This window comes from Solea solea, chromosome 20 (assembly GCF_958295425.1).
Source record: "Solea solea chromosome 20, fSolSol10.1, whole genome shotgun sequence".
Classification (NCBI taxonomy): Eukaryota; Metazoa; Chordata; class Actinopteri; order Pleuronectiformes; family Soleidae; genus Solea; species Solea solea.
The window spans coordinates 22,798,192-22,817,332 of NC_081153.1; the positions used below are offsets into that span (position 1 = coordinate 22,798,192).

At 41.5% G+C, this 19,141-nt stretch overlaps 2 protein-coding genes across 4 annotated transcripts in view; both read left to right on the top strand.

Moving 5' to 3' along the window:
• Positions 1–2,999: 2,999 nt before the first annotated feature.
• On the top strand, positions 3,000–18,305 carry LOC131446907 (ectonucleotide pyrophosphatase/phosphodiesterase family member 3). Of its 3 annotated transcripts, none has more exons than XM_058618288.1 (25): positions 3,000–3,085; positions 3,587–3,674; positions 3,910–4,041; positions 4,658–4,783; positions 7,265–7,325; positions 7,519–7,616; positions 8,075–8,154; positions 8,285–8,404; positions 8,644–8,753; positions 8,904–8,969; positions 9,130–9,202; positions 10,471–10,579; positions 10,710–10,832; positions 12,031–12,062; positions 12,298–12,425; positions 12,789–12,858; positions 12,990–13,077; positions 13,248–13,420; positions 13,547–13,592; positions 13,663–13,817; positions 14,093–14,228; positions 14,640–14,717; positions 14,798–14,930; positions 17,279–17,378; positions 17,999–18,305. In XM_058618288.1, the coding sequence occupies exons 1-25, from the start codon at positions 3,035–3,037 to the stop codon at positions 18,170–18,172; spliced, it is 2,550 nt and encodes an 849-aa protein (XP_058474271.1). In that variant the 5' UTR covers positions 3,000–3,034; the 3' UTR covers positions 18,173–18,305. The 3 variants fall into 3 exon arrangements, with proteins under 3 accessions (XP_058474271.1, XP_058474270.1, XP_058474272.1); XM_058618287.1 differs by having other exon boundaries at positions 17,222–17,378; positions 17,999–18,302; XM_058618289.1 differs by lacking the exons at positions 3,000–3,085; positions 3,587–3,674; positions 3,910–4,041; positions 4,658–4,783 and adding an exon at positions 6,920–6,962 and having other exon boundaries at positions 17,222–17,378; positions 17,999–18,299.
• Positions 18,306–18,556: 251 nt separating this feature from the next.
• Positions 18,557–19,141, top strand: part of LOC131446909 (tumor necrosis factor receptor superfamily member 11B-like) — an 8,695-nt gene continuing 8,110 nt past the window's right edge. Inside the window, exon 1 of the mRNA XM_058618291.1 lies at positions 18,557–19,141. This exon is cut by the window's right edge and continues 143 nt beyond it. The gene's annotated coding sequence lies outside the window, so the exon portion shown is untranslated.

Consider the following 19,141-nt stretch of genomic DNA (forward strand, 5'->3'; position numbering starts at 1 on the left):
TGCCACTATTTTTAGATCTATAGCTCCAAAACATAACAAAAAAATATATTGGGTTTTTTTCTGTCATTTTTATGCTACATGCCTGCTAGCATGATTACATGTTAGCCTAACTGTGTTTTCGTCTCAACTTCTCCACAAGTGATGAGAAGCTAGGCTAACTGCTACAGACTACGATCCAAAACACTGTTGAGATTGACTTAGGCTTATTTTACTTAATTACAATGCAGTATATTGTACTTCACAAACGAAATATAATTCAAGTTTATTTTAAATTTCAAAGTATCTCATAAATCTGCAGCCACTTTCACTAAATTGAGGAAAAATTCAAAAAAAATTGCCAAAAATTTCGAGTTCTGTTGTGTAAGAAATATTTACTTAAAATTAGTAAATGTTTTGTTGTTGAAAATCTATTTTTTTCAGTGTTTAGACATCATTGTACTTTGTAGTACTCCAGCCGGACAATACGACCAAAGAATAAGCAGATACCGATAATTATTGTGATAGAGGTTTTTGATCCTGATTCAAAGTTGTTGAAAACACTTACTTGAGGTTTGAAATGACAGGAAAAAGAAACTTATTATGAACCTACAATTAAACACTTATATCCATTTAAACTTTATTATCAATACAATGAAGGTGAAGAAATGTATATTTTGCGATTCCCTTGAACAAAAATCTGTCATCATCATAGAAATAAATCCAGAATTCAAATAAATCTTTTTTCTCTCACTCATGAATGCAGGCTCATATTTATTTTCCCACATAAATACAGAATGTGACTCACACTCTCATGATAAACGTCAAGAAACATTGTTCCAAATAAACAATGAGTTATGGCTGGAAAAATTAACATGCAGAGACGCAGAGGAAAATAGTGTGTGTTGTTGAAACATGCACAGGGGAGTTTGTGTTGAGTTCAGAGTCTGTGAGGTTTCTCCAGCAGCAGGCCCCACTTCACTAAGTATGAAAATATCCTCTGAAAACAGGAAGTGAACTGAGTTTTTCATATTTATTGCATGACAACAGTAGCAGCACTCCCAGTAACAGGTCTGTGTAACAACTTTGATTTCATTTTTAAAATCTCCTGTTTTTCACATAACATGAGTGAAGATCATCATCTGTTCACCATAACAAACTTAACCATAATCTTAGTGTCATTCATTACTATGATATACTGATGATATCACATTTACAGTTCCATAGTACACTGCAAAAACTGCCCCACTAAATGGTCACAGTGACTTTAAGTAAATGTTTAAGTAATTAGCAGCCAGGCAGAAGATGAAGCCATGTTTATTCCTGTTGCCTTTCAAAATAAAAGTCGTGGTAATTAAAATAACAACATAACGACATATTTTAAGTGTTTTCACAGCAACAACAGTGTTACTATATTGATTGACTTTGCACCTGTCTCACAGGGACACTTGTGTTCAGGGGGACACTGACAGTACAGATACTGAAAGTTATTCATTTTCTGGTCCTTTTATTGTTAAAATAAGCATAAAAAAAAAGTCCAGACGGGCATTTTGAGGCTGGTGTAGTTAACAAATCATGGACTTAAAGTGACGTAGATTTTATTAAGTTTTGATTAACTCAGTTTTTCCTTGTGTCTCCACTGGCACACACGTGTCAGAGGTTCATGAAACCACACACAACTTTCAATTTAACAAGCTCATTGAAGATTTATACACAAATGCCTGTAAGTTTAAATCACACAGTAAAAGTGCACTTAAACATGTTGTGAAACAGTTTTACAGATAAACTCACAGTAAAAGACTAAAATGACCTTGTGACCGGGAACATTCTGAACGTTTAAATTCTGGACAAAATGATGGGATGTTTAGTTCCTGACAATCCACAGATGAACATATCCCACGTGATATGTTAAGTAACACATAAACGTGTTTGTCAGTCAGTCAAACTTTATTCACACAGCACAGGTGACAAAAACCATAAAGGTTAAGATTAAACACATACGTGTTGTGGATGCTTGTGATGGGAGTGTCAAACTCCTGACAACTGTGGAAAAACTATCAACAACGACAAGTACTGACAAGCTAGGCTAACAGCTAAAGACAATGGTAAATACACTGTTGATACTGATTTAAGGTCAGCGCTCCAAAAACACCATACTTGTACGTTTTAGTCATAGAGAATTTTATGCCTATTCTAAAGAATCTCGCCTGCTAGCTCGCTAAACTGTTAGCCTCTGTGGCTCCTAAACGCTTAATTATACTACAGAATATAGTATATACTACAAAATTAGCATGCTAACATGAGCTGCTAATGTGTCTATAAAGGTTCTCAGTCATCTTCTGTAGTTAGCGAGTACAGAACATTAGCCACTAACATTAGCTGATAGCTTGTTAGCCCATAAAATAAAACTAAAGACTGAGAGCAACATCCGTTAAATATATTATGGTCAAAAACCAGTGAATTTATATATAAGTTGTGAACATTTTTGGAGAATACTTTAATACTAATAATGAATACTAAGTAATTTATAAAGTTTAAGAGGAACTTTTAAGAAAATATCAGCTTCCAGGTAAAAGTTCCAGTGAAAAGCCGCTGATTTTTCATAATTTAAAATCGTAATTGTAGCTTATCAAAAGAAGCTAGTTGTCACAGTTCCAAGGTCGGTGAGGACGACGTTAAAACATCTCGTCGTTACCGGCAGTGAGGCGTGAGCCACTTTAATGTCCTCGCGTCCTTGGGCCATTAATGCTCCATTATCTGCTCCAACCTTATCTTTACTGATGTGTTTACTTGAACCAATAAATGTGCTCTTGTTGTCGTGATGGGTTTGTATCTCCGTGAGCGTCCTCTTCTTACGTCTTCTTACCTTCACGTTTTACGGGGCACGTGTAACCATTTAGTTACTCATCAACTGCATCATCACACCTGGTCCAGAGGTCAGGGTGGTGAATATCTGACTCTGCCTCTGTCTCTGTCTCTGTCTCTGTCATTTGTCTCTGTCTCTGTCTCTGTCATTTGTCTCTGTGTTGTCCTCTCTGTCTCTGTGTTGTCGTCTCTGATGGTCATGGGTTGGACAATGGAGCCGCAGAAGAAGAGGAAGAAGATCGTGGTGAGTTTGGAGGCTGCACGGCCGCTGCTCTGTATTTTATTTTGAAATGATTTACTTATGGATGAAGGTAAAGCAGCTTTTCTTTTCATACACTGCAAAAAAAGCCCTATAGGAAAAAAATTCATAGATTAAAATTTGAAGTGTGGGAAACAATTTTTCAACGTTTGAAAAAGATCAACAGATTAATTAAGAAAATAATGGTTAGTTTTGACAGGAGTATTTTTGGAATTATTGATACTGTGACATAATCCAGCTGTTCATAGCAGTTTTCACTGCTGTGTTTTCTGTGCAATGACAATAAAGGAAGTCACAGTCTTAGACTAAGACTGTGACTGTCCGACAGATGTTAGTTTAGCTTATTGTGGGTGGAAAATAACTAACTTTTAAGATTTAATAACTAAGTGAGAAACAAAAGGGTTTTGATATTCTTAAAAACAATAATCTCACACAATCTGCTTTTGCTAAGTATATTACTTATACTTGTACGTGTGTGTGACACAGATCGGTGTCTTGGCTGTATCGATTGTGACTCTAATCCTCGGTCTTGGACTCGGTTTGGGATTGGACCTGCAGAAATGTTTGAACAAAGGTGACGTGACTCACTCTCTGGAATCTTAGTTCTTAACTTGACCAGTTTCTCTGGAGCTGAGTTGTGGTTAAGGTTAAGGTCAATGTTACTAATAAGGTTTAGTTTAGTCATGGGATTCTCTGTTTGTCTTTAATCATCAGCAGGATTCACACTAGTATGTCAGACTGTACCTCACACAGTGTAACTGTTACCACGGTTACCGTCTTAAAACATACAATTTCATATCTGTCTTCAGTCGTCCCTCACACGTCCTGCAGGAACCGCTGCTTCCAGCCGTACGGGGAGGAGCCGGGCTGCAGATGTGACGACAGCTGTGTGTCCAGCAACAGCTGCTGCTACGACTTCCACGACACCTGCGCCGTCCCCGGTGAGACTGTCCTCTCTGTGAGTCTGTCCTCTCTGTGAGTCTGTCCTCTCTGTGAGAGACTGTCCTCTCTGTGAGAGACTGTCCTCTCTGTGAGTCTGTCCTCTCTGTGAGAGTCTGTCCTCTCTGTGAGTCTGTCCTCTCTGTGAGTCTGTCCTCTCTGTGAGTCTGTCCTCTCTGTGAGACTGTCCTCTCTGTGAGTCTGTCCTCTCTGTGAGACTGTCCTCTCTGTGAGTCTGTCCTCTCTGTGAGAAAAATACGGAAGATTATTAGTGCCACAGCATGAAAAACCCAGCATGAATTTCCAGATTAAATTCAAAATTCCGAGATGAAATAATTTGCATTTATTGACTTTAATCTCAATTTTTTTTATGTACTTTGCTGGTTTAAAAAAAACTTGATTTTTGACTGTTTCAGGTCAAGGGTCAGGTCATTCAATGTTTTCATGTTAGCATTGTAGCTAACACTAGCAACACTGTTCAAGAGTCAACACACATTGTATACATGTTAACAGGTATTGTTTTAGTTTAATTTCCTGTTAAAAACTTTTGAGAATAATCGTTGTTTCAGTCGTTTAACAGGAGAAACAAATATCTAACATGATGACTGCCCCCTACAGCTCAGATGTGGGAGTGTACGAAGCTGCGCTGTGGAGAGACGAGACTAAACCAAAGTCGCTGTCACTGCTCTGACGACTGTGTGTCTGCACACGACTGTTGTACTAACTACAAACATGTGTGCCACGGTGAGACACTCACTAACTAACCAACCAACTAACTAACTACAAACATGTCTTCCACGGTGAGACACTCACTAACTTACTAACCAACTAACTAACTCCAAACATGTCTGCCATGGTGAGACACTCTCTCTCTCTAACTAACTAACCAACCAACTAACTACAAACATGTCTGCCACGGTGAGACACTCACTAACTAACTAACCAACTAACTAACTAACTAACTACAAACATGTCTGCCACGGTGAGACACTCACTAACTAACTAACCAACTAACTAACTACAAACATGTCTGCCACGGTGAGACACTCACTAACTAACTAACTAACTAACCAACCAACCAACTAACTAACTAACTACAAACATGTCTGCCACGGTGAGACACTCACTAACTAACTAACTAACTAACCAACTAACTACAAACATATCTGCCACGGTGAGACACTCACCACCTAACCAACTAACTAACTACAAACATGTCTGCCACGGTGAGACACTCACCCCCTAACCAACTAACTAACTACAAACATGTCTGCCAGGGTGAGACACTCACTAACTAACTAACCAACCAACTAACGAACTAACTACAAACATGTCTGCAACGGTGAGACACTTACTAACTAACTAACTAACCAACTAACTACAAACATATCTGCCACGGTGAGACACTCACCACCTAACCAACTAACTAACTACAAACATGTCTGCCACGGTGAGACACTCACCACCTAACCAACTAACTAACTACAAACATGTCTGCCACGGTGAGACACTCACCACCTAACCAACCAACTAACTACAAACATATCTGCCACGGTGAGACACTCACTAACAACTAACTAACTAACTACAAACATGTCTGCCACGGTGAGACACTCACTAACTAACTAACCAACTAACTAACTAACTAACTAACTAACCAACCAACCAACTAACTAACTAACTACAAACATGTCTGCCACGGTGAGACACTCACTAACTAACTAACTAACTAACCAACTAACTACAAACATATCTGCCACGGTGAGACACTCACCACCTAACCAACTAACTAACTACAAACATGTCTGCCACGGTGAGACACTCACCCCCTAACCAACTAACTAACTACAAACATGTCTGCCAGGGTGAGACACTCACTAACTAACTAACCAACCAACTAACGAACTAACTACAAACATGTCTGCAACGGTGAGACACTTACTAACTAACTAACTAACCAACTAACTACAAACATATCTGCCACGGTGAGACACTCACCACCTAACCAACTAACTAACTACAAACATGTCTGCCACGGTGAGACACTCACCACCTAACCAACTAACTAACTACAAACATGTCTGCCACGGTGAGACACTCACCACCTAACCAACCAACTAACTACAAACATATCTGCCACGGTGAGACACTCACTAACAACTAACTAACTAACTACAAACATGTCTGCCACGGTGAGACACTCACTAACTAACTAACCAACTAACTAACTACAAACATGTCTGCCACGGTGAGACACTCACTAACTAACTAACTAACTAACCAACCAACCAACTAACTAACTAACTACAAACATGTCTGCCACGGTGAGACACTCACTAACTAACTAACTAACTAACCAACTAACTACAAACATATCTGCCACGGTGAGACACTCACCACCTAACCAACTAACTAACTACAAACATGTCTGCCACGGTGAGACACTCACCCCCTAACCAACTAACTAACTACAAACATGTCTGCCAGGGTGAGACACTCACTAACTAACTAACCAACCAACTAACGAACTAACTATAAACATGTCTGCAACGGTGAGACACTTACTAACTAACTAACTAACCAACTAACTACAAACATATCTGCCACGGTGAGACACTCACCACCTAACCAACTAACTAACTACAAACATGTCTGCCACGGTGAGACACTCACCACCTAACCAACTAACTAACTACAAACATGTCTGCCACGGTGAGACACTCACCACCTAACCAACCAACTAACTACAAACATATCTGCCACGGTGAGACACTCACTAACAACTAACTAACTAACTACAAACATGCCTGCCACGGTGAGACACCCACTAACTAACTAACCAACCAACTAACTAACTACAAACATGTCTGCCATGGTGAGACACTCACTAACTAACCAACTAACTACAAACATGTGTGCCACGGTGAGACACTCACTAACTAACTAATACAACTAGTATAAATCATGTCTAAGTGACATTTTCGTTATAATCATAATAATCACTTAAAATAATCTGAATTGAATCATTTATACGTTAGAATTTCTTATCTTTGCACACGCGGGGATTTCACTTCTGTATTTAACACAAAACTTTTATAAATTATAAATTATAATCTGATTATGACATTAAATCTGTGTTTTTGTCATCAAATTTGATTATTTGGAAAAATGTGTGCGTGTGTGTGTGCGCGTGTGTGCGTGTGTGTGTGTGTCCTGTGTTTGCAGGAGAGACGACGTGGTTGGAGGAGGAGTGTGATGTCCAGATGTCCCCCACGTGTCCATTAAAGTAAGACGCCACAGTGTCCTTCACTTTCGTCTTCAGCTCGCGTTGACGTTTGTGGACTTTCTGTTTTCTGGGTCTCATTTGTCTGTCTGCCTGCCTGCCTGTCTGTCTGTCTGTCTGTCTGTCTGCCTGCCTGTCTGTCTGTCTGTCTGCCTGCCTGTGTCTGTCTGTCTGTCTGTCTGTCTGTCTGTCACAGTTTCAGGACGCAGCCTCTTCTCCTCGTCTCGTTGGACGGACTCAGAGCCGAGTACCTGCAGACGTGGCGATCTCTCATCCCAGTGCTGGACAAACTGAGTGAGACTTTTTAAACTTAAAAGCTGGATTATAGTCAAAGAAAGTGTGGCTGTATTGTGTCAGAGGATTACATTAATCTCACATGTAAAAACCGAGCACTGGCAGATCCACTTTCTGTTGAGTTGTTTGTGGGAAAGTTGTTCAAATCCTTTTAAAACGAAATATTTCTGAGGTTTTTCCTCGTTTTAACGGAACATTAGAGTCTCAGAGCAGATTCTTTCTACACAAACATTTACTTACAAGAACATTGTGAATTTTATTAAAGAAAAATAAGACTCTTTCCAAGAATTCCGAGATTAAAGTCAGAATTCCGAGATTGTTTTGATAGAATTGTGACTTGAATCTCAGATCAGTTAAACTAAACTTGAGTTTTGTGCAGTTTTGTCTGGTTTGAAGGGACATTAGAGTTTAAAGGTCTTTGGCAGATGATTTAAGTGGACGTCTGCTCTGCGTCACAGGAGCGTGTGGAACCTCAGCTCCGTACATGCAGTCTGCGTTTCCCACCAAGACGTTTCCCAACCACTACACCATCGTCACGGTAACCACACATGTGGTGTACATGTATATATATTTATAGGACCTGTTGAAATAATCCTAATAATAATAATAATAATGTTCACTGATGTTATGTCATAGTTAGTAGTATTCACTGCTTCATGTGTCCTCAGGGCCTTTACCCAGAGTCCAACGGTTTGATCGACAACGTCATGTACGACCCGGTGTTTGACGCCTCCTTCAGTTTGTCCAACTCAGAGAAGGACAATCCAGCCTGGTACCTGGGACAACCTGTGAGCTCTTCATTTCAACTCTTTTAAATCTGATATAATTACAGAAGCATAAATAACACAATCAGTGTGTGTGTGTGTGTGTGTGTGGTTTAACAGAGAGATAAAGATTAGTGATTATCTGGGATTGTTTTATTTGTTTTCCCTGACTTGTTTTATGGGCCTGAGTCCAATAATAAAGATGAGATTGATTTGATGAATGTGATGAAATAACGTTGCTCGTGTGTTGTTGTGTCGCCGAGGTTTGGCACACGGCGCGGTACCAGGGCCTCAGGTCCGGGACGTTTTTCTGGCCGGGATCGGACGTTAAAGTCAACGGCAGCTTCCCGGACATCTACAGACCGTACAGCGGGTAACTTTGATTTAAGGACCCGATGATGACTCATGGACTCATTGATTGATAAGCTTGGAGTAAAGTGATTGACAGCTCATAACAGCTGATAAAACACAGACGCTGACGAGAACGCTGCAGAAAACTGATCTATGAACTCTGTGTCTGTAGAAAAGTTCCGTTTGAAGAGCGAGTGTTTACCGTGCTGAAGTGGCTGCAGCTGCCAGATGCTGAAAGGTGGGTTCCTCTAAAACCAGGTTCTGGTTCTGGTGTGTTTTTGTGTCATGTGACAGCTTCTTCTTCTTCCTGTGTTCTCAGTTCAAAACCACAGGAACAGGAAGAGGCTCAGTAACGGTCTGTAAATGTTTTGATGATGTCACGTGTGATTCCTCCTCAGGCCACATTTCTTCACGTTGTACCTGGAGGAGCCGGATAAATCTGGACACAGTTACGGTCCAGTGAGTGGAGGAGTGAGTTCATCACACACACACACACACACATCATCATCATCATCCTGTCACTGCCTGAGCCTCATCAGTGACTACATTAAAGTCTGAAGTTCACAGAACTACTGTTACTGCTGTAAAACACCATCATGTTTGAAGGATAAACGAATAAAAGATAAGAATCTCATCAGCTCCGTCTTTATGACACTTAATGAGCAGCTCTGAACTTTGGAAGTTCACGTCATATAAAGTCACTACAGATATTAATGAGCCGAGGATCCACTCGTCCTTGTGCTGTCTGTCCTCACTTTGACTCTGGACATCTGTCCACAATTAACCAGGAACATTTTTACATGTTTAGTGTCTGTTTTGTTCTGTGAGACAGATTTTTCCAACAGGAAACTGACGTTAGTAAACCACACGCATACCGACCAACCCACCCACCCACGCACCCACGCAAACACCCACCCACCCACCCACGCACGCACCCACGCACCCACGCACCCACGCAAACACCCACCCACCCACCCACGCACCCACACACCCACGCACCCACCAACGCACCCACGCACCCACCCACCCACGCACCCACGCACCCACGCACCCACCCACCCACGCACCCACCCACGCAGCCACGCACCCACCCACCCACGCACCCACGCACCCACGCACCCACCCACGCACCCACCCACGCACCCACCCACGCACCCACGCACGCACCCACCCACGCACCCACGCACGCACAGGTTGCCTCGTGTGTCTCACAGTGAGATAAAGACGTAGATTTTTATTACACAAGTGTTTTGTGAAGTAGCTTCAGCCTGATGAGAGTGACCACTCCAAAAAAGCCTGACCTATGCCTTTAAAGTAGTGAGTCAATCCCAACAAGGTCAAATGTGAGGAAAGGACGAGGAGGACACGTCTCCACCTGCCAGGTGTAATTATTGTGTTCAGACAGTGACTCATTACCAGTCTATAAAGTACCTTAAAGTGACCAGAAAATGTCACTTTTTTTTATAATATTACTTAGTAAAAGTCTTAAAGTTTAAGACAAAAGTACTTTTCTGATATAAAATGTACTGAAGTAAAAGTATTGAAAAAGTGAGGAGTTACGATTGAGCCATGGTGGCTTAGTGGTAGGGCCAGTTGTCTTTCAACTGGAAGGGTGTGGGTTCAATTCCTGGCTGTGAAAAATGCAGACCCTAATCCCAAGATAATGTCCATGGTAGACATTTGTGAGAACATTGACGGTGGACATGTGGCATGACAGCGTTTGTTTTCTTCTTCTCCAGGTGATCGACGCCCTCATGGGCGTGGATAAAGTCATGGGACAACTCATGAACGGTCTAAAGCAGCTGGGACTCCACCGGTGCCTCAACATCATCGTCGTCGCCGATCACGGTAGAGACAGCTGCCGTCTCTCTCTGCTCCAAATTCTGCTTGGACATGGTCTTTCAGTGTGGAGTCAGCATGTTCTCGTTAGCTGATACCAACAACTGTCCGTCCGTCCGTCCGTCCCACTCTGTTGCAGGTATGGAGGACACCAGCTGCGACAGGAAGGAGGTTCTGCAGGAGCTGGTGGGCGACGTCAGCAGTTACTGGGTCACCGAGGGCCCGTTTGGACGAATCAGGGCCAAGAACAAAGACACAGTCAGTGAGTAAATCAACTCTGGATGAGCAACAAATGGGAAGCGGATTTTTGCACCGCGCGGTGGAGCATACGGCTAGCACTAATGCCTCACAGCAAGGAAATGCTGGTCCTCAGGTTTCCTCCCACAGTCCAAAAACATCAAGTCGGATTGTCCCCAACAACCCTCATGTGGAGAACGGATGAATGGATGAAGTTTGGCCGATGCTAGAGGTTCACAGAACACAGATGTCACCAGGTCGTTCATCACTTTTCCTTCCATAGGATCACAGGGGGCGCTGGTTAGTCAGGCTCGTGGTTTCGGTTTAACAGCTTTTCCTATTAAGAGGTTTCATGTTTTGCTATTGTTACTTGGTCACAGTGGTTGTGAACCATGACTGCATGAAAGGACATGGTTGTGTTTTCTAGCAACGAGCAGAGACCGATGATTACTCACACCTTTCACCATGGAGATAAATATAGCCAGGTTCATTTTCATAAGACTTTTGATTACTATTGTAAATCAAGCTCAGTGATGAAGTCAGATTATGTTCAATCACTGAAGTTTTTCTTTGGTTGAACTCAACTCGGTTTGGCACGAGTGAAAAGAACTTTGATCAAAGGAAACCAGAGCTTTGAAGTTTGCCTTTTGTTTTTTTAGACAGACAGACAGACAGACAGACAGGATGGTGAACTGGCAGGTTGAGACACATCCTTTTTGTTCCATAACAGTGTTTTGGAAAACAAGCACATACCCAGAGAAACCTGTTTACATTCATGTTAAAGGTCCAATTTTAGTCAGACTAAGACAATAATTTAGTTTTCTGAATGCGTACCTGGAGAATGTGATTCATAGTCTGATTACTCCTGCATGTAAACACTTAGTCAGACTAAGACAATAATTTAGTTTTCTGAATGCGTACCTGGAGAATGTGATTCATAGTCTGATTACTCCTGCATGTAAACACTTAGTCAGACTAAGACAATAATTTAGTTTTCTGAATGCGTACCTGGAGAATGTGATTCATAGTCTGATTACTCCTGCATGTAAACACTTAGTCAGACTCGTCGTTTCCTTGATAAAACCTTGTCTTTATCATCACTAGTTTCTTTTTTTAACAGATTTTTAAGTCTAAATCTTTCAGGATTTGTATTGTTGATGAGATGATTGTATTTTTTTTGTTTGTTTGTTTTGGTCATGACATCAGTTTTCTTCTTTTAACAGTTGATCCAGCAGAACTTGTTGCTAACATGACGGTGAGTCGTCAACGTTTCACTGCATTTGTTTATAGTTTTTTTATTGAAATAGATTTTTCACCATGTCCTCACATTTTATGGCCCAAATAAGTGACTAAAAAAATTGTTAGTTATAGTTATAGTTATAGTTATTAGCTATTTGATTCAAATGTTCACTTGGACATGGACTCGATTTGATAGAAGGTCAAGGGTCACTGTGATCTTCACTAATCATGGTTTCGGACTCTGATTTCAGTGCAAGAAGCCCGACCAAAAGATCAAACCGTACCTGAAGACCAACCTGCCAAAGCGTCTCCACTTCGCCAACAGCCGTCGCATCGAGGACGTCAACGTCCTGGTCGAAGCAAAATGGCTGTTTGAGCGGTAAACGACCTCCACTGACCTCCACTGACCTCCACTGACCTCCACTGACCTTCACTGAGCTGATCTATACATTCACCAAGTGTCTGACTGCCAAATAATGAGCTCTTCTAAACATCCAACAACAGACTGGCTGCCAAATAGTGAGCTAAATAAGAAGGGTTGAATAAGTGATTGACATGATTGATGAGACTATCAAAATAAAGTGTTATAGACTTTGTTCCTCTGAGGTCATCAGTGTGGAATGATGCTCAGAGACAGGAAACCACTGGAGACATTCCTGGCTATGACCTAAATTAATGAAATCATTATTCATTTCTTCCAGAAGACTAAAGACGTAGTTTGCTCACACTGTTATTTCCACAGATATCCTGGATCGCTCACGTTCTGCTCGGGTGGAGCCCACGGCTACGACAATGACGTGGAGAGCATGCATGTGAGCGCCCTACATTCCTCTTCTCCACTCATTTAAGTTAAGGCTTGTTCTACACTGAGTACTACAAGCCTGAGGGAATACAAGTATGTGAACAAACAGTCCAGGTGTTTTAAAGAAAAGTGTCTTTGCAGGCCATGTTTGTCAGTTATGGACCAAAGTTTCAGTCCAAAACAGAAGTCGAGCCGTTTTCCAACATCGAGCTCTACAACCTCATGTGCGGTGAGTGTCTGCCACGTTAAAGGTCCACTGTGTGAGAGTGAATGACATGAAGTGGTGAGACGCAGTATATACATATACAAGTATGAGTAATTATAGTTATTATAGTGATTATAGTAATTAGGGAAATTGAGAATCTACTCGTTGAACTAAGCGTCTCCTTCTTCACGCAGACCTGCTACAGATTTCTCCCGCTGACAACAATGGGACCCACGGCAGTTTGAACCACATGTTGAGGACGCCATTCTACAAACCAGCGCCCCCTGCAGAGCAGAGCGGGCCCGCCCAGTGTCTGCTGCTCAGTCTGGACCCTGAGGACACGCTTGCGTGCTCCTGTCCAGCTCTGGTGGGTAAAATGATGTTGACTCACTGTGAGTTTGAGGGACTGTCCACCAGGGTTGGACAATAATGGAGAGTATATTATATCTGTATGTGAAGACATGAGACAAGACTTTCCGTTGTTTCTCTGCAGAGTGGAAATGAGATCAACAGTCGTCTGAACCTGACGACAGAACAAGGTAAAGATTTTCCTCAGCAAACATCAGGATCTCGTGTTTCCGGGAACGAACTGCACGTGTGTTTGTGTAGAATCTGCCGCAGAGATGAAGCACCTGCTGTTCGGTCGTCCTCGGACGCTGCAGTCGGACCGGAGTTACTGTCTCCTCCGCCACCACGGATTCATCAGCGCCTACAGCAGCGACGCGCTCATGCCTCTGTGGAGCTCCTTCACCATCGACAAGCCCGTAAGAACACGCCTGAGACACAGTGTTGTGAAACAGTGAGCTAATCTAAGTGCTGAACAAGTAGGTTAGCTAACAGGTGAACTAATAGGTGAGTTACCGGGTTAGCTCATTTGTTTTCTGTCCGGATCCATCATCCTCTCTCAGGCTCAGTTTGTAAAAATCCTGGAGAGTTTTCCTTTAACCCAATGACTGCGGTTCCGTCGGCTCTGGGTCTGTGGGTTTGATCTGGAGTGGATTTACTGTCATGTAACTTGAATTATAATGTGCTTCCACAGGCGACCACAGATCCACTGATGCCAGTGACACAGAAGTGTCTGAGAGCTGATGTCAGACTTCTGGCAACTCAGAGTCCCAGATGTGATGAGTACGACCGAGCTGGAAACCTGACCCATGCTTTCCTGTACCCGCCGAGTACGTGTTAGCACACACACACACACACACACACACACAATCAAAGCTACAAAAACACAGGAAAGGGCAGGGTCATTACTAAAGATAACTTCTTTACTTGAGTTGAGCCAAAAAATTCAGAAGAGAACTTCCCTTGTTCGTAAGGTGCATCACTCACTGTCTACCATGCAGGTGACCAGTGGCCGTGTTTTTTCTCTCCACTGCCCCCTAGTGTTTGCTCATAGTGTGAACTGTTGTGTTTCTCTGCTCTCCTTGATGTTGTCTATGTACAGACCTGAGATCATGTATGTTATGATTTGGCGCTATACAAATAACATTGAATTGAATTGATTTGATGACGCTGGAGAAATCCACAGATTCTCAGACAGTTGTTCCGACACACGTGTTAAATGTGTTGCTGTGTCTCTGCAGACTTGAACACGACGGCAGAGCAGCAGTTTGACGCTCTGCTGACGAGTAACGTGGTGCCAATGTATCCTGAGTTTAAGAGTAAGTGAAAAAAACGTCACGGCGATGGTGAGCAAAAAGAGACGCGAAGACCACGTCAACCTCTGCTCTGCTCTCCTCAGAGATCTGGACCTACTTCCACGACACCTTACTGATGAAATACGCCTCTGTCTACAACGGCGTCAACGTGGTGACAGGCCCCGCCTTCGACTACAACTACGACGGCCAGTACGACAGGCCGGAGCAAATCCAGCAGTGAGTTTCATTTCCTGTTGAACGTGATGAGATTTAATCTTTGAAAGGATTGTCCTCATGCATTAATGTGAGACGGATGCTGAGAATCCGCCCAGAACCAAATATTCTTGTATCGACGTCAGACAATCAGGCTTTCAGGACGTGTTCTCAACCTTCTCAACCCTGAACAGGAAATGAATGATGGACTGAAAACTTCTGCTATTTCTTCTTCTGCAGACGAGTTTCCCCCGAGCGGAACGCTTCAGTTTGGTTCAGTTCGTATGTTTTCGTGTTTCCATTAGAAACAGAACCAAAAAAGCAACCGTTGTATGATTTTGGTGCTGGAACCTGGTGCCTGGTGTTACCTGGCTCTGATGAGGTTCAGCTGAGCCGGTACCAAAATGATGGGTCAGAGAGCGTCGTCACTGAAGAGCTGTGAGCGCGACATCTGTTTGTCTTTGTATGAGAACAGACTGTCGCCCATTCAGCTGACTGTCATGGGAGGAGCCGGTGAAGCTCCGCCCTGACCGTACCATTTTACTGTGATACCCGTGAGGGAAGGGTGCCAAAGAATGGAATGCTTGGGGCTGCTTATTTTAGTTCTATTCCTAATGAACTGAACTGAACTGAACTGAACTGAACTAAACTGAACTGAACTGAACTGAACTGAACTGAACTGAACTGAACTAAACTGGACTGAACTGAACTGAACTGAACTGAACTGAACTGAACTGAACTGGACTGAACTGAAATGAACTGGACTGAACTGAACTGGACTGAACTGAAATGAACTGGACTGAACTGAACTGAACTGAACTGAACTGAACTGAACTGAACTGAACTGAACTAGACTGGACTGAACTGAACTGAACTGAACTGAACTGGACTGAACTGAAATGGACTGGACTGGACTGGACTGAACTGAACTGAACTGAACTGAACTGAACTGAACTGAACTAAACTGGACTGAAATGGACTAAACTGGACTGGACTGGACTGGACTGGACTGAACTGAACTGAACTGAACTGAACTGAACTAAACTGAACTGAACTGAACTGAACTGAACTGAACTGAACTGATCTAAACTGGACTGAACTAAACTGGACTGAACTGAACTAAACTAAACTAAACTAAACTAAACTAAACTGGACTGAACTGAACTGGACTGAACTGAACTAAACTGGACTGAACTGGACTGAACTGAACTGAACTGAACTGAACTAAACTAAACTAAACTGAACTGAACTGAACTGAACTGATCTAAACTGAACTGAACTAAACTGAACTGAACTGAACTGAACTGAACTGAACTAAACTGGACTGAACTGAACTGAACTGAACTGAACTGAACTGAACTGAACTGAACTGGACTGAACTGAACTGAACTAAACTGGACTGAACTGAACTGAACTGAACTGAACTGAACTGGACTGGACTGGACTGGACTGAACTGAAATGAAATGAAATGAAATGGACTGAACTGAACTGAACTGAACTGAACTGAACTGAACTAAACTGGACTGGACTGAACTGAACTGAACTGAACTGAACTGAACTGAACTGGACTGGACTGGACTGAACTGGACTAAACTGGACTGGACTGGACTGGACTGGACTGAACTGAACTGAACTGAACTGAACTGAACTGAACTAAACTAAACTAAACTAAACTGAACTGAACTGAACTGATCTAAACTGGACTGAACTGAACTGAACTGAACTGAACTAAACTAAACTAAACTAAACTAAACTGGACTGAACTGAACTGAACTGAACTGAACTGAACTGAACTGAACTAAACTGGACTGAACTGAACTGAACTAAACTGGACTAAACTAAACTAAACTAAACTGGACTGAACTGAACTGAACTGAACTGAACTGAACTGAACTAAATTGGACTGAACTGAACTAAACTGGACTGAACTGAACTGAACTGAACTGAACTGAACTGAACTGGACTGAACTAAACTAAACTAAACTGAACTGAACTGAACTGAACTGATCTAAACTGGACTGAACTAAACTGGACTAAACTAAACTAAACTAAACTGGACTGAACTGAACTGAACTGAACTGGACTGAACTGAACTGAACTAAACTGGACTGAACTGAACTGAACTGAACTGGACTGAACTGAACTGGACTGAACTGAACTGAACTGTGGAAACTCGTCTCTGCACACACACACACACACAAAGTTTGAGTGCTGACTCAAAGCCTGTGTGTGGTCAGTGAAATGAACTCCATCAGATAATCCGATGTGACTAAATGTGCTGGAACCACCGTCTCCTCTGTGTTTGTGAGTCCAGGTTTGTATCTGGCACCAACATCTCCATTCCCACACATTACTTTGTGGTGCTCACCAGCTGCAGGAACTCCACACAGACGGCGAGCGCCTGTGGCAGCGAACTGCAGACCGTGTCCTTCCTGCTGCCTCACAGACACGACAACTCACACAGCTGCAGAGTAAGAAAATCCCCCACTGACACCCGGAAACTCCTGCACATCTCTGCGTCATGAGTACGGTGGCCAGGAAGGGCCAAAAATACACATTTACACTCTTGCCTTTCACAACTCTAAACAAATTTACAAAGTTTAGACTAATTTGCATTTTCAAAATCACTTGAACAAAAACCTTTAAAATTCCTGAGACAAATGAACAACATACAAACTCATTTACATTTTATAAAACAAACAATTGAAACATTTACAAAAATGTATGTCAAAAAACAAATACTTTAAAAAGTTTTTGATGTTTTTGTTTACTATTGCAAACACAAAAAATATCTCAAAACAAATTTATAGGATGCCAAATGTTCATATAAATCCTTAGAGGAGAGAAAATTAATTTACAAACATTTTGTTTTTGTAAATTTGTGAACACAAATGTTTAGCTTATAAAACAAATTTACAATATGTGAAACCCTTCTGAGAGTTATTTTTATTATTATTATTATTGTTAGTTTGGTGTTAGACAAACTTTTATATTTCACCAAATTGGATCACTTGATCAACTATTGTTCAAAAGTCGTTTTTTGTCGTAAAGAGTCAAAACAAACGTGAATATTTGGGTTTTTTTTGGCCAGAGTTCGGGAGACGAGTCTGAGTGGGTGGACGATCTCATGTGGTTCCATCGGTCACGAGTACGGGACGTGGAGTGGATCACCGGACTGGACTTTTACCAGGGAAGCAGTCGACCTATCGAAGAGCTGCTGAGGATGAAGACCCGCCCCACAGCTGCCATTCAAAGAAAACACTAAACCTCGTTAATATTTTATACAACTTTTTTTCCTAATATTCAATATTTGTAAAGATTCTATATTTTTTGGAATCTTTTGTTTATCGTTTCCTGATTTTGTAAAAAAAGTGAATTTGATTCAAATTTGACCTAAAGAAACAAATGTGTTTTTTGTTTCTTGCGTAAAATTATTTTTTTATGTCGTTAGAAAATGAGAATTTCTTCAGATTTTTTTGTACCTTTGTGACTTCACTCAAATCTGTATGAAGAATTCAATTATTTTTATTTTATTTTTTAATGATTACGATGATTTAAAATATTTGGTGAAGATAATGAAATATTATTGAAGATTATGAAGATTATTTTTTTATGTAGGGATTAAAATGGAATAAAGAAAATGTTCTACTCAACGTCCAATTTTCTTACAACAAATTAGTCGTAACTTTATTTTGGAGCGTTAAAAACATTATAGACTGACATGTGTTCATGTGTTCATGTCAGCAGCTGTGTGTAACATAAAGAAACGATTCATCTGTGGATCATTTGTGGATAAAAACCACAAAAAGGCGTCTTTTTTCCTAAGTGAAAGTGAACCACGATGAGGCATTCAGGCACAGTCAGGGATTTTCCTGTGAAAACTCTCTGAGGTCAGCAACATACTAACAAAGAAACCAAGTAAAGCCCTGAACCTGTGTTTTCATATTGGTGTGTGTGTGTGTGTGTGTGTGTGTGTGCCAGTAAAACCACTTCATCTGTGGACTCCCTGTGAATCAAGTGTTGTCTAAATGAAAAACACTGTGTAACTGAATTCTTTCACGTCAGAAATGATGTTTCACTTCTGACGAATGAAAACAGCACAAATGTATAAATGTATAAATCTATACAGTAAATGCTGGAGGTGAAGATTAAATTTAAATGTAGTTTCAAAAGAGGAAACAAATATACTTATATATATCCGTATATACATATATGTATGTGTATATACACAGGT